The 13,438-nt window shown below is 42.1% G+C and overlaps 1 protein-coding gene across 4 annotated transcripts in view; it reads left to right on the top strand.

The window, feature by feature from the left end:
- Positions 1–342: 342 nt before the first annotated feature.
- The window catches only part of RFT1 (RFT1 glycolipid translocator homolog), a 112,007-nt gene continuing 98,911 nt past the window's right edge, over positions 343–13,438 (top strand). For 3 of the 4 annotated variants that reach the window (XR_016313400.1, XM_089681962.1, XM_089681961.1), the window contains exons 1-4: positions 343–717; positions 2,965–3,050; positions 11,125–11,241; positions 13,119–13,308. Coding sequence is in view for 3 of the 4 variants with exons in the window: in XM_089681962.1 (XP_089538088.1) it covers positions 652–717; positions 2,965–3,050; positions 11,125–11,241; positions 13,119–13,308 (459 nt within the window). In the remaining variant the exon portion in view is untranslated. The remainder of the gene's footprint in view (positions 718–2,964; positions 3,051–11,124; positions 11,242–13,118; positions 13,309–13,438) is intronic. The other variant, XM_089681960.1, reaches the window with a different exon arrangement.

Below are 13,438 nucleotides of genomic sequence, written 5' to 3'. Positions count from 1 at the left end.
AAGTGCGACAGAGCTGAAAATTGGCCTTGGCAGGAGGTAAAAGTACCCAGTAGGCAAGAGGTTAATAGGATTTGGATCGATGTAATTGAAATAGAATGATAAAATGAATTTGTGATTTTACATTTTCACCATACATATACTTTAAATGATACACAGCTGGAGGGTTCACAGTACACAAAAGATTCTAAAAAAGAAAAGATGACAAACCTGCTCTAATACATTTTCTAAGTGTTGTTTTTTTTTTTTTAGCAAAAACAGTTCAAACAAATCAGCCGCCAAAAGACATTACAGCTCTCCCGCCAGAAGGTGGCAGCAGCAATCCTGAAGAATTGTTAGGGGAGATCACATGACCAGTCCCGTGACCAGTGACAGCTCAGACTTCCGCCAGCTTCTCATGAGGGCACTCAGCTTGCTTCGCCTGCGAGTTGTCGTTGACTGACGATTGTACACACCTAAGCAAAAGAAAGGTTTCTGGTAGTATTTATAAATAAACTTGGGCGATATGTAGAGTATGTATACGAATGTAACTCTACCCATAACAAAGATGGTGTCGCCAGCCTCAGCCGGGAGACTGTGATGTTTCGTACAACTACTATTAGGGCATAGAAGTACTACCTGCTGAATACCTGTTCGCTGCAACTCACCAAGAAAATGGGCTCTCAGCAAGATGTGCTCACAGACACCACAAAGCTGGCATCTTACACCATGCTTGTGCAGGTACTGTGCCAATACAGAGACTGTATATATGTATATAGGAGCAGGGAATCATCATATGGAAGTCAGTGTTCTAGTCATCTTCCATGTTCAGTAATACATTGTTTATGTATGCCCACAAAGTCCAGAAGTCTTTTGATTTATAAAAGTTACTTAAGGGTTCATGTACGCATTACGTTTCTAAAACTCTTCTCAGCAATGGAAACTGACTGCTGGAAAATGTAGGTTAAAAAACGTCAGTTTAGCTGCGTTTGCATACCGTGTTTATGCGGGTTTGCGTTCAGAAGCGTTTTTAAAAGATAACCTCAGGAGACTTTCCCAAATGCCCAGAATGCATTGAAAAATAGTAAATAATTAACTATTTCAGACATTTTGAGAGAAATAGAGCAGAAGCAGAGAGAGCAGTATGTGTTGAGATGACCTGTCTTTTCTGGTTGTATTCACTATGGATCCCATCATGAGTATAATGCGGCACGTTCTACCATTTTGTCCGTCACACGAAACCTGGAACTGACTGCGCTGGTGCAATGGGTCCATTTGAATACATGGAAAACTCTTTGCATGCATTTTTGATGAAGAGAAAGGCTCTGGACAGCATCTGGACATGGAACAGTTAAAAACCACTTCTAAACGCAAGCGCTTATAAACGAGGTTAACTGCGTTTACAAGCGTTTGAAATGCCAGTAAAATTTACTCCTGAACATAAGTTTGGTGCGTTAAAAAAACGACTGTAAATTCAACTGCCTGTAAATGACTGTAAACAACTATGTGTACATGGACACATAGGAAAACATTAGGGAGAGTTCAGGGGCTGCTGAAAAAACGCTGAACAGCTGCAGTGTACATAAGCCCTAATGAGGAGGTTGCGTTTCTCATTCTGTCCTTCCTGCAGAGCCGCGTTTTGCTGCGTCTGGATCCACCTCGGATCTGTATGCCGGCAGCCCATAGAAATGGATGGAGACGCAACAGTGTGCACAGTGCCTGCGTTTGGATCCGAACACCCAATCTAGCCACATGTCAGAAATTTGATATACGACTGTGTCTGCATGTACATTCACTTCTAATGGGCTGCCTGCATGAAACTCCAAGATGGAGGTAGATGCAGCAGCCACAGCGGCTCTGCATGGAGGATGCAACTCAGCGCCCATCTGAATGAGCCCTAAGGCAGCAGTGTTTATGCCCCCCCAAAAAAAAATCTATCCGTGTTGGATTGCTTCTCAGAGGATGGTGAGAGGAGGGGAGGTTTGCAGGTGTTCAGGAGGTGATACTGCCGTCTCGTGATGAGTTTTTTTTTTTTCTACTGCTGAGCAGAGATTTTGCCAATCATGTCTGGGTTATAGTAGTTGTGCAGTCCCATTTACTTTGATCAGCAGTGTCATCTGTTAAACTTGGTATGTTGCATTACAATTACGGCACTGCGATCGCAGCCTCAATGTGTAATCTTCCAAGTGGCACCATGTCTGCTTGTGGGTAGGTGGTCAGAGTGGTAAAAACACAAAACAGCTGCCTGTTTTTACTGCCCCCTGGCTGCTCATTGTGAAAGGAGTCTTAGTTAAGAGGGTGAAATTGTTAATCCATTTTTGAACAGCCCACCATTTAGACCAAAGTTAGCAACCTTCTCAAAAAGTACAAGATGTGAACTAGAGATGAGCTTTGGCGTGTTCTCCGCCCCTCAGTCACATGTTTACAAGGGGCGTGTGTACATGCAGCTGCAGAGAATGCCTTGGCTGTTTATGATTGGCACAGTACAGTGACAGCTTCCTGACAGGTAAGTTCGGACTAGGATCCAAACACACCTGAGCTCATTGCTAATCCTTACCTTTAGCTGCGAAGCTGGAAGAAGTATGAATGGACTATAAGTGTGATGATTTTGAAAATACAGTCCCTCTGATGCGGTGGCAGGTGGGACCTATAGTTTTTTCTTTACAGCTGTTAATTCAAATTTGACAGGAACGGGCAGGGCAAAAAATCTCCAGATTCTGTGTGTGTGAGGGAGGGAAGGAATGGTGAACATCTTTTATGTTACACCCTATGGGTGAAACATGGTCAGTAAAGTGGATTTGGCTTTTAACGTAAGAGATTTAGGATGACAGCCAGGTAACTAGCATTTCCAAACAGCTGAGCAGAGGCAGTTTTTATAATTCTCCCCAAATATTCCATTATGATGTAATAGACCGAGATCTGTTGTGGTTTTATACAAATATATTTGTAGCATACACCAAGGTTAAGATGATCTTTTTATCTCTACAGGTTCTCTTTCGTCTCCTTACTTTTGCTTTGAATGCATTTACTCTGCGGTATGTTTCAAAGGAAATCATTGGCATTGTAAATGTGCGGTAAGTACTAAATATTTGTAGATTTATGAACTTGTAGTTTGATTTGCCAAGAAACAGAATGCTATAGGTTTGTAAAAAAAATACATCGGGACGCTGATAACTTGGGCCCAAAATGCCTGAGGATAAATGAACTGGGCAACCCTATAGTAATGGTGTGTTAGGCCCCTTTCACACGGGCACACTCTGCCAAGCAGAGCCGCCTGCTCAGCGGGGAATCCGTCTGCTGAACGCCGCTGAGCAGCCGAATAACAGGTCCGTGTCTGCTCCGCTTATGCAGAGTGCACAGGGACACAGCCTGGTGTTCTCTATGGGGCGGTCAAATGTAAATGGACTGCCTGTTTGGACCGCCTGTCCATTTACATCCAACTGTTATCCCATTTGATCTGCTAGACAGTTGGGGAACTGATCCCCCATCTGTATGTTTTTAGAGGATCAAATAAAGGTGGGTGTAAATGGATACATGTTGGTTTTCATCCACCTTCCCATAGAGAACAATGGATGGTCCAATCAGGTCCGCCTGAAAAACAGACAGGCGGATCTCATCTGTCTACCTGTATGAAAAGGCCCTAATATTAAAAGGACATTTACATTTTGCTGAGAAGAGAAAACAATATTCTCTAGGATTTTCTAAGAAACATTATGATTGATCCTTACCTATTTCAGTTTGAAATAATATTGAGGTTGCCTCCACTATGTTTGCTCAGATCATTCAGTTGAATCTAAAATGGAAGATTACATTTTTCCCATAATCGCATGACTAGTCTTCATGTTATATAAAGAAACATGGCATTTCCAGCATCCACTTATTTGTGCAACTCCAGTATTTTTTTGTTTTCTAGTTTTTTTTAGTGGTGAGGAAGGGTTAGCAAAGAAAAAGGAGAGAAGCGCCTCTAAGTGCAATAAGTCTTTTAATTCAAGTCTAAATGTAGAAACACTCACATGTGTGAAGTAATCATAAGCTTAAAAACCGTGGTTAACAATAGTTAACGGTGAGGTGGTAACCCGGGTGAAGAGCCGTCATCTTACTGCGATGTAGGGAGGTCAGCTCTCGGCTGGAACAGCGTGGTGGCTGGAGGGGAACAGTGGTGAGGCCGGCCTGCATGCACGTCCTCCCTCAGAGCCTGATGGAACGCACGCTGGAAAGTAGCGGCGGCGTGGCCGTGATGACGTCAGATCCCAGGGTGCACTGCGACGCATTTCGGAGCATGCACTGGCCGTGGAAGGCGGAAGTGCACTCCTTTTTCAAGCAGCGAAACGCGTCGCAGTGCACCCTGGGATCTGACGTCATCGCGGCCACGCCGCCGCTACGTTCCAGCATGCGTTCCATCCGGCTCTGAGGGAGGATGTGCATGCAGGCCGGCCTCACCGTTGTTCCCCTCCAGCCACCACGCTGTTCCAGCCGAGAGCTGACCTCCCCACATCGCAGTAAGATGACGGCTCTTCACCCGGGTTACCACCCCACCGTTAACTATTGTTAACCACGGTTTTTAAGCTTATGATTACTTCACACATGTGAGTGTTTCTACATTTAGACTTGAATTAAAAGACTTATTGCACTTGGAGGCGCTTCTCTCCTTTTTCTCATCTACAGAAGTTGCTACAGCTTATTTGGAAGCCTTGCCCTCAGTGCCACACGGAATCCTATGCTCTTCATACAGTAGCCACTAATACCATGATCACCCCATACTACCATTTCCCAGGACTTTGCAGTGTTTGCGCTGTTACAACCCTTCCTCAGGAAGGGTTAGCAACCCTGTCCTGTTGTGTTTTTTTTTTTCTTCACTAAGTTAAAGAAATAGCCAACTCTGCTTAACCACTTCAAGACTGGACTGTTTTATGCCCTTCCAGTCCAGCAATTTTTCAGATTTCAGCACTGTCACACTCTGAATTACTCATTCATGCAACACTGCCTAAATTCATTTTATATTTATTTTCAGGACAGGTAGAACTTTCTTTTTGTGGTAATTAATCGCCACTGGGTTTTTATTTTTTGCAATATAAAGGAAAAAAGGCTGAAAATGTTGAAGAAAAAAGTTTTTCTTCGTTTGTGTTATAACATTTTGCAAATAAATAATCTATCTTCATAAATTTAGGCCAAAATGCATTCTGCAATATTTCTTTGGTAAAAATAACCCAAATCAGGGTATATTATTTAATCTTTGTAAGTTTATAGAGTCTACAAGCTATGGTATATACAGTGCCTTGAAACCGTATAGGCATAAACATTGTGCAGGCAAAGGGTCAGTCCAGATAGGAGACAGAAACGTGGTTGAGAAAACAAGCAAATGGTCAATACACAGGACCTCAGATATGGGCAAAATGTAGGTAGTCCAATATAACACAAACACTTTTACCATACCTTCACTAATATCATAGTGCGGTATGGTAGTGACATAAGCAGTTTTTTATGCAGAGGCCAGGTTGTGAGGACACCATGGACAATAGTAACATGTCACACCTTACTCCATCTCTGGTGCTCACACAACATTTTTGGGGGAGCAGCCTGTTTCAGTAGGAGGGATGATACCTGGGAGGTATCTCTCATGCAGTCTTTCTGTGGACGTTTGTCCAATCTTTGTGGAAATCCCTTGTAATTTGCTTGTACTGTACCACAAGCTACAGTTTGCTGTAAATAAAGGTAGAAGGGGATACCAATCCGATGAAATAGGGGTGAAATGAGGCCCCACACAACTTTTCCACTGCTACCCATATAAATTGGGCATCCAGGGGGCTCCAGGTGATGGTCTTTCTCTTCAAAAAAATAGAAGTCATATACAGTGGGGATCGAAAGTTTGGGCACCCCAGCTAAAAATGTGTATTAATGTGCATAAAGAAGCCAAGGAAAGATGGAAAAATCTCCAAAAGGCATCAAATTACAGATTAGACATTCTTATAATATGTCAACAAAAGTTAGATTTTATTTCCATCATTTACACTTTCAAAATAACAGAAAACAAAAAAATGGCGTCTGCAAAAGTTTGGGCACCCTGCAGAGTTAATATCTTGTACTGCCCCCTTTGGCAAGTATCACAGCTTGTAAACACTTTTTGTAGCCAGCCAAGAGTCTTTCATTTCTTGTTTGAGGTATCTTTGCCCATTCTTCCTTACAAAAGTCTTCCAGTTCTTTGAGATTTCTGGGCTGTCTGTCACGCACTGCTCTTTTAAGGTCTATCCATAGATTTTCAATTATGTTGAGGTCAGGAGATTGTGAAGGCCATGGCAAAACCTTCAGTTTACGCCTCTTGATGTAATCCCCCGTGGATTTTGAGGTGTGTTTAGGATCAGTATCCATTTGTAGAAGCCATCCTCTCTTTAACTTTAGCTTTTTCACAGATGGCATCAAGTTAACTTTCAAAATTTGCTGAAATTTTATTGAATCCATTTTTCCTTCTACTCGTGAGATGTTCCCTGTGCCACTGGCTGCAACACAACCCCAAAGCATGATTGATCCAACCCCATGCTTAACAGTTGGACAGAGGTTCTTTTCATTAAATTCTGTGCCCCTTCTTCTCCAAATGTACCTTTGCTCATTCCGGCCAAAAAGTTCAATTTTAACCTCATCGGTCCACAGAACTTGTTTCCAAAATGCATCAGGCTTGTCTATATGTTCATTTGCAAAGTTCAAACAATGATTTTTGTGGTGAGGACGTAGAAGAGGTTTTCTTCTGATGACTCTTTCATGAAGACCATATTTGTACAAGTATCTCTTTATAGTGGAATAGTGTACCACAACTCCAGTGTCTGCCAGATCTTTCTGGAGGGATCGTGCAGTCAAACGTGGGTTTTGAATTGTTTTTCTCACAATCCTGCGAGCTGTTCTGTCTGATATTTTTCTTGGTCTTCCAGATCTTGCTTTAACTTCCACTGTTCCTGATGACTGCCATTTCTTAATTACATTCCGAACAGAGGATATTGACATCTGAAAACGCTTTGCTATCTTCTTATAGCCTTCTCCAGCTTTGTGAGCGTCAACTCTTTTCAGTTTCAGTTTTCTAGACAACTGCTTAGAAGAACCCATGGTGCTGATTGTTGGGGCAAGGTCAGATGAGTCTGGGCATTTAAAACCTTTGAGATTGACATCACCTGGTCTTCCCAGACGATGATTGAGAACAATCCATGACACTGGCAAGTCTCAGCTTGGCAAAGGGGGCAGTGCATGCTATAAATTCTGCAGGGTGCTCAAACTTTTGCAGACGCCATTTTTTTGTTTTCTGTTATTTTGAAAGTGTAAATGATGGAAATAAAATCTAACTTTTGTTGACATATTATAAGAATGTCTAATCTGTAATTTGATGCCTTTTGGAGATTTTTCCATCTTTCCTTGGCTTCTTTATGTACATTAATACAAATTTTTAGCTGGGGTGCCCAAACTTTCGATCCCCACTGTATGTGTACTGTGGCTCTCTCGCAAAGTTTATATAACTTCACATCCATGTCTGGCTGAGGGTAGACTTTTTGATACCCAGCCCTCCTGTAAAATAGATTGGGTACTCATAAATGCTAATTTGTTTTGTCGAGAGTATAAATCTGAGAACATTATGGGGAAAAAAATTGATAAGTGGCCTAATTTTGTAAAGTTTAATGTATGGAGGGTGATTTTGTTGAGGGCACAGGGAATTGTCCCTAAAATAGAGAAATCTCATAATCATTAATTAGTGTGGCCTGGAGGAATACAGTGGTATATGGTGATAGGTGTATTTGGACCAATAGGAATGAAAAAAGACCCATGATTAGGGTAAGACCAAGAACGATTTTCAATTTAACTGTGATGGGTTTCTACTCTGATAAAGTCCTGATTTGTCCGCAGTTTTTTCTATTGAGTCTCCTTTTGGGATAAGGTACCCTTATACATGTTTATATTTTGGCAGAAGCCCAATACTTTACTTCGCTTCCACTCAAAAGGATAGGAATAACATGAGTTGGGATTATTGGCAATGTGCTGCTGGTCATACAGATTACATTGGTCCACAAATAAGTATTTGTGGAGGGGGGATGACAGGTGCTGACGAATTAGAGGGAAGCCATAAAGGATTGGAAAGTGCCTCTGGGACACTAGTATAGGCCATAATCCTTTGTGCTAATGTGACACCCCTATACTTGTACTTGGCCTTTCATCAGGGTGTACTGCGTTGCTGGTGCTCGACATTTCACCTGAATGTACTGTGCTGCTGGTGGTTGTCTGTTGCTATTCAGAATGTCTGATTCTTTTTGTTGGGACCTTTTCATCCTCTCATTACTGAACCACTGCTTTTCATAGGTTCGATCGAGAATTTGAATCTGAAAGTGAGTGTTCTTCCTCACTACTCTCATCTGTTATGCTCAGAATCTAAAAAGCCTCCTTGCTTGTGTACCTTTTTTTTGGACATGGCGTTCAGATTACTCTCACTCAGGTGGCACTGTACTGGTGTGATGGTGATCAGGAGCATGGTTGCTGGTGTGCAGTGGTCTGCCACTGGTACAGATACTGCTGGCTGCGTGTGACGGTGATCAGGTACTGATGTGATAGACACTGGTGCAAATGTTGCTGGCTGCACTAGTGACACTGTAGTGGTGTGATGGTGATTAGGTACTAGTGTGACGGTGACACTGGTAGAGGATTTGCTGGCAGCACTAGTGACACCAGATGTAGCTAGCAATTAGTGACACAGTGGATGGCTGCACTAATGTGTGACACTTACACTGGTGTGGCTTAGCAATGGGGCACTGTAGATGACTGCTGTGTTGTGTGTTTCACAGTAAAATGACAGTGTAACTCACCGCAGGCACTGATTGATTGACTTTCCTTTCTCTCACACCTCTCTCTGTGTGATAGGAAGGAGAGTCAGCAGCTGTAACATGCGGCCTTTGTTTATGTTAGCTGTGATAGGTCACAGAAATCACATGGTACAGTGCCCCTGAGGACATGCATGAACATCTAGAGTAGGAGAATGTACCAGTACATCCCCCCCCCCCCCCAAAATGACAAAGCTTCTGTCTGTCTATATAAAAATATTGTGGCCGAGCATGAGGAGATTAAACACTATCTGCTCTATTTAAAAAGAAATGTTGTGCAAATGATCGTCAGCGCCAACTAGTGGCCCGATGCAGTATCTTCCTGAAATACCGCAGACAGGAAAATACTATATGTGTCCTCTGGATGGAGCTGAAGATCATAGGGAATAAATAGAAAACAACATTTCACACAAAATACAAACATTATGAGGATTATTTGTAATATCTGTGCAAATGCTGAGACATTTGCAGAACACATTTTTTTTTAAATAAATAAAGCCTTATATAAAGTTAAAATATAAAATAGAAGCCTTAAAATAACAGCTGTTAGTAGCATATATTTGCTGGATCCCACCAAACGTTATGCGCTCACTACTTTTAAAAACTTACTACAACCAGGTCATATGGTACGAATGCTGCCATGTGATCTGATGCAGGCAAATATGCACTGCATTTATGATCTGCGTTTGGGGTGGTGTTAAGAATCTGTTGACACCTGCAGCAGATCACACACTCGTGTGCTTTGGACCGTGGTGTGAGTAACATACATAGAAAGTGGGTTTGCCACCATGGTATAGCAGGCACATATCAGAAATATCAAATATTGGGTTTTACATGTTGTTTAACCACTTGTCCACTGGGCACTTTCTCCACCTTTCTGCTAAGGCCAATTTGCAGATTTCAGTGCTGTCACATTTTGAATGACAATTGCGCGGTCATGCAACACTGTAGCCATATGAAGTTTTTACCATTTTTTTTTAAATAGATAGAGCTTTCTTTTGGTGGTATTTGATCTCCACATTTTTTGCAATATAAGAGAAAAAAAATAAAGAAACATTTAAAAAAAAGTTTTTTTCTTTTATAAAATTTTATAAATAAGTGATTTTTCTCCTTCACTCATGTGCGCTGATTGGCTGTGCTGGTGAGGCTGCTCTGATAGGCGACACTGATAGGCAGCACTGATGGGCATTTATAGGCAGAATTGATGGGCGCTGATTGGCCCTTATGGGGCTACACTGATAAACAGGTCACTGACGGTCATTTCCCTGATTATCTGTGTAGATTTTCCTGTGAGAATCGCTGGTTACTGGCTCTCTTCTTCTCATGTCGTCACAGCGCATGAGGAGAAGACTGCTGATAACGGACAAGTCTCTTTACACTATGATCAGCTGTAATTGTACACAGCTGATCATGTGGTGATTGGCCCTTTACCTCTCTCTGTGATCAGCTGTGTCCCAATGTGTGCTCAGGGGGCGCACAGGGGGGTGGGGTTCTGGGAGGACGTCAGTAGATGCCCTCTAAGAACCAGCCAACCGTGCTATAGTCCTCTTTCGGCTATAGCCCGGGCAAAGTGTTTAAGCTTTGGCAATAAAACCTGGAAGCTGATTGGTTTCTATGCAGAGCTGCACCAGATTTTTCACTCTCCAGTTTTATTAAAGCGGAGCTCCACCCAAAAGGGGAAGTTCCGCTTTAAGGACTGCTCCCCCGCTCCCCATTAAGGATTGGCACCTTTGGGGAGTGGGTACTTAAATTTGACAGGTACCCGCTCCCACTTCCGATCGCCTAGAGGACCATTCACGACGTGCAGTGCTACTCGCACATGCACAGTGGGTACCCGGCTATGAAGCCGCAAGCTATCACAGCCGGGTGCCCTCACTGGAGATGCCAGCCTCCTGGAATCCAGGACGTCTGGTGAAATGAGCTGCGGGGGAGACACACCACGGAACCGAGGGACAGGTACATGGCTGTTTTTTAAAAGTCAGCAGCTACAGTTTTTGTAGCTGCTGACTTTTATTTTTTGATAGGTCGAGTGGAACTCTGCTTTAAATAGTCACTCATGTGTCCTAAAACTGATGCATTTCAAAACTTGGTCTGGTCACAAAAGTTTTGATAACCCCAGACATGAAAGGTTAAAGTGGAACATAAGCCAATGGTTTTTTTTTTTTTTAATTTTGGAAAGGGTGGGGAAGAATTTGAATTTCTTTCAGGTTATTATTTCTGTTCCACTTTAGGTATAGAAATAAAATACTGTAGTCGATAAATAAACGTATTTGTTTTTTATTATTCATTTTTATTTTTTTAGGCTGACCCTTCTTTATACCACAGTAGTGTTCCTTGCCCGAGAAGCCTTTCGTAGAGCGTGCCTGAGCCACTCCACACAGCAGAGCTGGACACAGACTATACACCTCACCTGGCTTGCGTGAGTATCACCACATAAAAGTCTCCAGGCTGTGCTATCAGATCTCTGATTCCATTGCAGAATAGGCAGGCATATCCTTGTCATTTAACTCAAATTCGTGTATTCTGTTCACTTCTATTTACTGCCCTAGCTAGCTACTGTATTTAGAACAAGGTCATTTTGGTGATTGTTGAATGACAGGAGACAATACTCTGGTCTTTCATGAACCTCATCATTATTTTCCAAGTATTTTCTACTGGCACTGCCTGTCAATGCTTGGTCTTGATAGTTGTCTCCTTGGTGCACTCTATAGAACCTTTTGTTACCATTTTATTATTTCTTATCTATGCTGACCACGGTCAGATCAGCCACATTATATCACATTATGGTCACAAAATAGAATTGTTCTTTTTCGGTGACCCTATTTTAAGAGATAATTTAATCTGATTATGCACTAAGGATTTTATTAGGCAAGAAATTAAAATAGCAGCCCCTAAGAGATTAAAGCTTATGCAGATTGATGCAAGATTTATTATTAGGTGTAGGTAGCCTGGGCTGATATGCAGCTAAGACAGAGACATCCCCATTATTGTTAGAAATACTCATCTTCTTTAACTATATAGATATACTGCTACACGGCGGCATGGATGCGCAAAATGATGTATATATACTTGATTTTGCATTTCCGGGTAGGGGGCACGCGCGAGCTGCATGCGCTCCCTACCTGTGCCGCCATTTGTGGCCACGGATGTCAATCACTGGGTCCTGGCCGGTGATTACCTGCCGGCGCCCGGTGATTTTAGACAATCATCGACTGGGAGGAAGACTGTTTTATTCACAAAAAGTCTTTCTCCCTGTCAGCTCGGGCACAGTGCTCAGGATGGCTGTGCACAGCACAGCCATCCTGATCAGTGTGCGTACTGTGAAGCACACACCCCCTGTCCCCTAGTAAAACACTCCCTACACACAGTTAAACCTTTGATCGCCTCTCACATTAACCCCTTCCTGCCCAGTGTCATTAGTACAGTGTCAGAGCTGTTTTTAGCATTGATCACTGTATTGGTGTCACTGGGGATGTCAGTGACACCAAGTTAGTTTCCCCCCCCCCCCCCCCCTGTGTCAGAATGCCCGCCTCTGTCCCTCTAAAAGTCACTGATCGCCACCATTATTAGTAGGGAAAACAAAATCCCAGTATATATACCGCCATTTGAAAACGCTATAACTTTCATGTAAACCAATTAATTTACACATACTGGGATTTTTTTTTAGCAAAGACATGTAGCAGAATACATTTTGGCCTAAATTTATGACGAAATTTAATTTTTTTTTTTTTTCTGGACATGTTTAATAACAAAGTCCAAAATATTTTTTTTTTCTCAAAATTGTCAGTCTTTTTTTGCTTATAGTGCAAAAAAAAAAAAAACACACAGTTGATCAAATACCACCAAAAGAAAACTCAATTTGTGGGGAAAAAAGGACGTAAATTTAATCTGGGTGCGGTGTTGCTTGACCGCGTAATTGTCAGTTAAAATAACGAAGCGCCATAACGTAAAAAATGGCCTGGTCAGGAAGGGGGGTAAATCCTCTGGAGGGCAAGTGGTTAAAGTTATTTAAATGTTGTCTTTGTTTAGTGAGCTACATGAGGACAAATAAAATAAAAAAAGTTTTTTGTAAAGTAATTATCATAGCAGAAAGTGTGTACCCACAGGCTTGAGTAAGGGACATTCAGCGAAGTACTGTATGTACCCTAATTCTTCTGTGAACTCATGAATGTTGCAAATTGTTAGGCCAATTTTCTTGCAATGTTTTACATAAAGGGTATGCATTTCCCATCTGACCATTTGAAAAAATTCTTAGGTCTTCTATCGTCTGACATACTGTGTTGTGCAATGGTTTAGTGTTCCATTAGGAATCGGCTGGTCGTTCATTCTAGGGTGGATATGGCTTAGAGTTTTGGAAGTCCCGGACCCTGAAATCATCCCACATTATGGCATTGGAGTTTTGGCTTTTGGAGTGTCAGCTGTGGTGGAACTTCTAACAGAACCATTTTGGGTACTTGCACAAGCTCATCTTTTCGTAAGGTTAAAGGTATGTTAAGCATATAAACAGATGGTTACTATAAAGTGGACTTTCTGTGACCAAAAGACATTGTAGGCTACGTTCACACTAGCCTTGTTTTCAAGCGACAGAAAGGCGTTTGAGAAGCGTTTTTACCGCT

The sequence above is a fragment of the Staurois parvus genome, unplaced genomic scaffold (assembly GCF_062004578.1).
Source record: "Staurois parvus isolate SC_StPar_1 unplaced genomic scaffold, SC_StPar_1.0 ptg000282l, whole genome shotgun sequence".
NCBI lineage: Eukaryota > Metazoa > Chordata > Amphibia > Anura > Ranidae > Staurois > Staurois parvus.
The sequence above is the reverse complement of the archived record's forward strand: the minus strand, read 5'-3'. Positions and strand labels throughout refer to the sequence as shown.